A 5556-nucleotide genomic window follows, 5' to 3' on the forward strand; every position below is an offset into this window, starting at 1 on the left:
AAGAATGACTGTAGTTTGTGACAAAACCAACCAGAACAGTTGACTCCTTGTCAACTTGGCACAATCTTTTCTTTCTTCTTTGTCCCCAAGATGTCACATTGATATAAATACCACAATAAAGCACATTCCAGCTTTTAAAAGTTTTAAAAACTCAAACACGTTAAAAATTCAGTCTCTTAAAAAATATTCAAAATACCTCTGAACTCCAAAGTCTCTCTAAAACTCCTGTCTCTTTCAATATTCAAAGTCTCACCTGTGGACTCCTGTAAAAATGGAAATTTTTTTTTTTACTTTTTATTTTTGAGATTATAATATGATTGATTAGTATGGGAAGGTTTGGAGTGAGAAAAGGGAAAGGAGAAATGTTTCAATTTCATGGCCTATTCTTCATTATTGTATGAATATATGCATATGTATATACATATATATTCCTAAATATCTGCTCAGTCCATATAATATTAGTTGTATGTATGTTTTCATGGCTGATCATTTGGTATTTAATCACCAATTGGTGTGCCATGTCTGTGTCTTCCTTTAATTCATTTTTCATACAATACTTTCCTTGTTCCCAAAAGAAGTCAGGGAATATGTAGAATTGGAGAAATCAAAAGCACTGGGAATGGGGATATAGTTCAGTGGTAGAGCAGTTGTTTAACATGAGCAAGGTCCTGGGACCAGTCTCCAGTACTGCAAAATACATAAATATTCCAACAGGCACTAATGCAACTCAACTCCTAGTAGAAGATGATTTTTCTCCTCTTTGGTTTTTTGAGACAAGGTTTCTCCATGTAGCCTTGGCTGTCATGGAACACACTGTGTAGACCAGGCTGGACTCGAACCCGACATCTGCCTGCCTCTGCCTCTCAATTGCTAGGACTGAATATGTGCATCACCACTGTCCAGCCTAATAGAAGGTTTACTATGCTAAGGAAGCCAGGAGACAAGAGTGCTTGGGTTAGAGAGAGAATACAGCACTGATAGCAAAGTTCTGAAATACCAGCTACAAAGTTGGGCACAGACAGAGAAGCTCTCACCTCTGAAGATGGGTCTTACGCAGCCTCTGAAACCTGGAAGTGGACATGGGCTGTCTCATCTGCTGCTGCCCTATATATGCTGTTACACAAGTGGGCGTTCTGTTTGAAGATCTTTTCAGATTTGGCTGTGTGACAAAATACTGCTGGAGGGTGTGCTTGCCTTATGAATCAGCAAAAAATGATGAATAACAATGTCAAGTGTGCAATTTTATTCCTGGAGTCCATGCATTGAATACTCCAGTGTGGTTGATCTTTTGTGAAATCTCTGAGGCCTACCTAAATGAACATCACTATAGAACGGTCCAAGAAGAGAGTCTTGATTGTATTAAAAACCAAAACAACAAAATAAAAAGTTGGGTTAGCAATTTGAATCATTAGTTATATGTCTCGAATGGAGTAATAGAGAAAAACACTATGATCAGTGAATACTTTTCATCTCAAATATGATTAGTTCAAATAGAGAAAATAAAATTGGAAGTAAATTTAAAAACAAGGTGACAGAGCAGAAGTGTCTGGAGCAGACACTATGGTGGCCAACTGCACTGCTCACTAGGGACATGCATGTCCATATGCTTTTCTCCCAGTCCCTGGTATGTGATGTACCCTCACTTATGCAGCCTTCTGAGATTCTGATGTGACGACTCCTCACACTTCAGATGCGGAGAACTCTCCAGAAAAGATTTTTAACTGAGGTAAAGGATATCCCACCCGCCACAAAGGGTCAAATTAGAATCTGTACAAAAAGAAGTATCCCCCCCACCTCCCTCCTCCTCCCCACCCTGCCCCGCTTCAATCCTCACCAAATGAGTGTTTGCACACCACACCGTTTTGTAAGTTTAAGTGGTCCACCTTTTCCTGGGAAGTAGAAGGGTCCTACTGTTTAAAGCCAAACAAGCAAAACTGCAGTTAATACTGTGAACTTAAGTTGTTAAAAAAAAAAAGCCACATTTATTTTAAGAAAAGTTAAAAATGAACTTACCCGCTGGGCAGTGGTGGCACACGCCTTTAATCCCAGCACTCGGGAGGCAGAGCCAGGCGGATCTCTGTGAGTTCGAGGCTAGCCTGGTCTCCAAAGCGAGTTCCAGGAAAGGTGCAAAGCTACACAGAGAAACCCTGTCTCGGAAAACCAAAAAGATTTAAAAAAAAATTTAAAAAAATGAACGTACCCACCTTTTGTTTCTATTGTACTTGTTCTTGTCTGTCTACAAATTTCATCTCCTGGAAGCATGCATTCTGCTACATAAAATAAGGGGTCACCTGTTGCCTGATTCTAGAATGGTAAGTAGAAGCCAATTAAGATCCTTAAAACAGCCACCATCAGCAACAAATTCTTTAAAGTTGTTTGTGATTCTGTCTCTTAACAAGTTCTTTGACACTAATGACACCACCTCCACCATCCAAAATCTCATCTCCTAATTTGGTGACCCAGGGTTACAGTAATTCATTTCTTGCAAACGTAACTCCACTTTCCCTCCAAAACTTACACAGAACTCCAATCCTGCCCTGATCATTTCCTGCCCACCCGGGGCAGAATCAGCAACCCAGAGCTGCCAAGGCCCTCTGCAACCCTACCACCCCTCCCATAACCCTGTGCAGTAGTCCATTCAGATGACCCCAGGATACCAACTGTTTCCATCTGACTCCTGCTGTACTTTCTTGGGAGAGTCATTCTTTGTCTTTCTAACTGCAGAAACAGCAATGGCCACTGCAGGGAAACATGGAATTGGCCTGGCCTAGCTACCTTGGGAGGCATGTGTCATAGGTTTTTCAGGTTACAGTCTGGCTCCCGGCATATAGTGTTCCTTCCAGTTCCTGAGAGACTGATGCACTCCCTCAGGCGGTGAAGCATTCAGGGCACTTTGTGTTTCTCTGTATGTTTTCTTGGAAGTCAAGGAAACATGGAAGCCTGACAGGACAATTGGTCTTGGGCATTAATCTTGTGTACCTTGCATAGCTTGCAAAAGTCATTGTCTCCTGGCAACTACAACTATATTGATCCTGGCAATTGCCACTCTATTCTGTTTCTGATAAGGGTATTTAAAAAAAGTCTGATTGATATCAATAAAATTGTCACCACCTAGGTCTCGTCATGTCCCCTCAAACCAGCCTGGTTTAATTCCTTGACTGGCCATATCAGATAATCTTGGACTGGTAAGTAAGCATGGGACAGGCCCCAGTTTGTGTTGTGGATTATGAATCCTTGGCTTCATTATGATCCATTTTAGAAACTTTTGTTTGGGCTGGGTATGTAGTCTAGTTGGTTAAGTGATCGTCTAGTGTGCTTGAAGCTCTGGGTTTGATGCCCAGCACTGTGTAAGATCAGGTATGTTGGTGAACCCCTATAATCTCAGCACTTGGGAGGTAGAGACAGGAGTATTAGAAATTCAAGGTTATCCTCCTCTACATAGTGAGTTTGGTGCCAGCCTGGGCTGTATGAGACCTTCTTCAAAACTAACTAAATAACTAAATAAAGGGGGAAAATTGATCCCTTGTTCTTGTTTCATGTTTGGGTGGCTGTAGAGTCCTTTGATGGGTGAAGGGTACTTGAATATGTATGTAACAGGATTACCCAGACTTGAGTTCATTTTTCTATCCCTTCTGCTCCAAACCTCCATAAAAAATTAATGAACAAATATAAATAAACACAAGAGATTTTTTTAAAAAATCAATTATCAAATGATACAAATGAGTGCCTCCAACAAGAGGGTCAGCTATCAAATGTTTCCTGGCTTACTTTTGCCCCTACCTCTTGTGCTGAAATTACAGGTGTATTCCAACTTCTCTAGTTTATGCAGGGATGAGGATAGAATCCAGGGATTCATGCATACCAGGCAAGCTACCTACAAACTGAGATGTATCTCCAGCACTCCTTTATCTTTTTTTTGGGGGGGGGGTCTTTATTTTTTAAGATTTATATATTTTTATTTTATATTTATCTAAGTTTTGCCTACATGTGCATGTACATTGTGCAGTACCCACAGAGGCCAAAAGGTGGCGTTGGATCCCCTGGAATTGGAGCTGGAGACTGTTATGATCCACTATGTGGGTGCTGGAAATTGGACCCAGGTCAGTTGAAGAGCAGCCAGTGCTCTTAACTGCTAAGCCATCTCTTCTGTCTGTTTATTTAATTTCTATTTTTGAGACAGTGTCTCACTATATAGCCCATGATGGCCTCATATGCACTGTGTAGCCTGGGCTAACCTTGGACTTGGCTTTCTGAGTGCTAGGATTGAAGGCATGTGTCACCTTTCTTGGTTTAAATTATTTTTTATATTTTCTGTAATTTTCTTTTTCTCACTGTATTCTGCTGCAGCCCCTCTGTGTGATGTTCAATTTGAATAAATTTACCTCCTCCCCATTTTCTCACCAAATGTCTGTTGTTCCACTAAACATCTAGGCTATCATTTTCTTTCAACAATTATATTTTCAGATCTAGCAGCTAATACGTAATGGTGTGTGATGCCATATTCATCAAGTAAATAAGGGATGCTCCTTAACTAGGTTTTGTTTTGTTCTATTTTTTGAAAAAAAAAAAAAAAACTGTCCTCAAACTCACTGTGTGGCTGAGGCTGACCTTGCTTTTCCTGTCTCCACTATCCTTGTGTCCACCATGCACACTGTTCCCATCCTTGTGTGACACCATGCACACTGTTCCCATCCTTGTGTGACACTATGCACACTGTTCCCATCCTGTGTGACACCATGTACGCTGTTCCCATTAATATGGACTATGAATGAACAATAAATATATTTTAGTTTACCTAGCCCAAATATGGAGCCTATTACATGGCCATGACTCAGCAGCCGGTTCTAGAAAAGGAATGATTTTACCATTGTTGGTTTGAACTGGTCAAATTTAAACTCTAAACTTGTGAGTGGGTCATTGTCCCTGTAGACTCTGCTATCAAAGAGAAAACACTGCATGAACTTATATATGCCAAGATTTTTAAATATCTTCTAATTTTTTTGTTTTTATTTTATGTGTATAGGTGTTTTGCCTGGATGTGTGTCTGTGCACCATGTGTATGCAGTGCCCTTGGAAGCCAGAAGAGGGTATTGGATGCCCTGGGATTAGAGTTACGGAGGTTATGATCAGTCTGTGTGGGTGTTGATAATTGAACCCAGGGTATCTGGAAGAGCAGCCAGTGCTTTTTAACTGCTGAACTCTCTCTCCAGCCCCACTTTTACCTTTTTAAATGTTTTTCATAGCATATATTAACTAGGCATAAAGTTGAGTTTCATTTTTAAATTTTCTATATGTGTACATAATGTATTTTGATCATATTCTCACACACACACACACACACACACACACACACATTACTCTGTTGTCCACTTCCCTTCCTGCTGATCTCTTTGCTCTACCAATTCCACTTTCCTGACCCAATGGGTTTAAATTAGAGTGGCTTACAGGGGCATGGGCATTTTTCCACAGGGGGAAAAAATCTCTCCCTCTCTTCCAAGATTTATTAACTGTCAATCCCCAGGGACAGATAGGACTTTATGGCAGCATTTTATAATA

At 40.5% G+C, this 5556-nt stretch overlaps 1 protein-coding gene across 1 annotated transcript in view; it reads right to left on the reverse strand.

The window, feature by feature from the left end:
• The window catches only part of LOC131911044 (isopentenyl-diphosphate delta-isomerase 2-like), a 6652-nt gene extending 2796 nt beyond the window's left edge, over positions 1-3856 (reverse strand). Inside the window, exon 1 of the mRNA XM_059263017.1 lies at positions 3781-3856. Within this exon, the coding sequence (XP_059119000.1) occupies positions 3781-3856 (76 nt within the window). The remainder of the gene's footprint in view (positions 1-3780) is intronic.
• Between the last annotated feature and the right edge of the window lie 1700 nt (positions 3857-5556).

Source organism: Peromyscus eremicus, chromosome 5, assembly GCF_949786415.1.
Source record: "Peromyscus eremicus chromosome 5, PerEre_H2_v1, whole genome shotgun sequence".
Classification (NCBI taxonomy): domain Eukaryota; kingdom Metazoa; phylum Chordata; class Mammalia; order Rodentia; family Cricetidae; genus Peromyscus; species Peromyscus eremicus.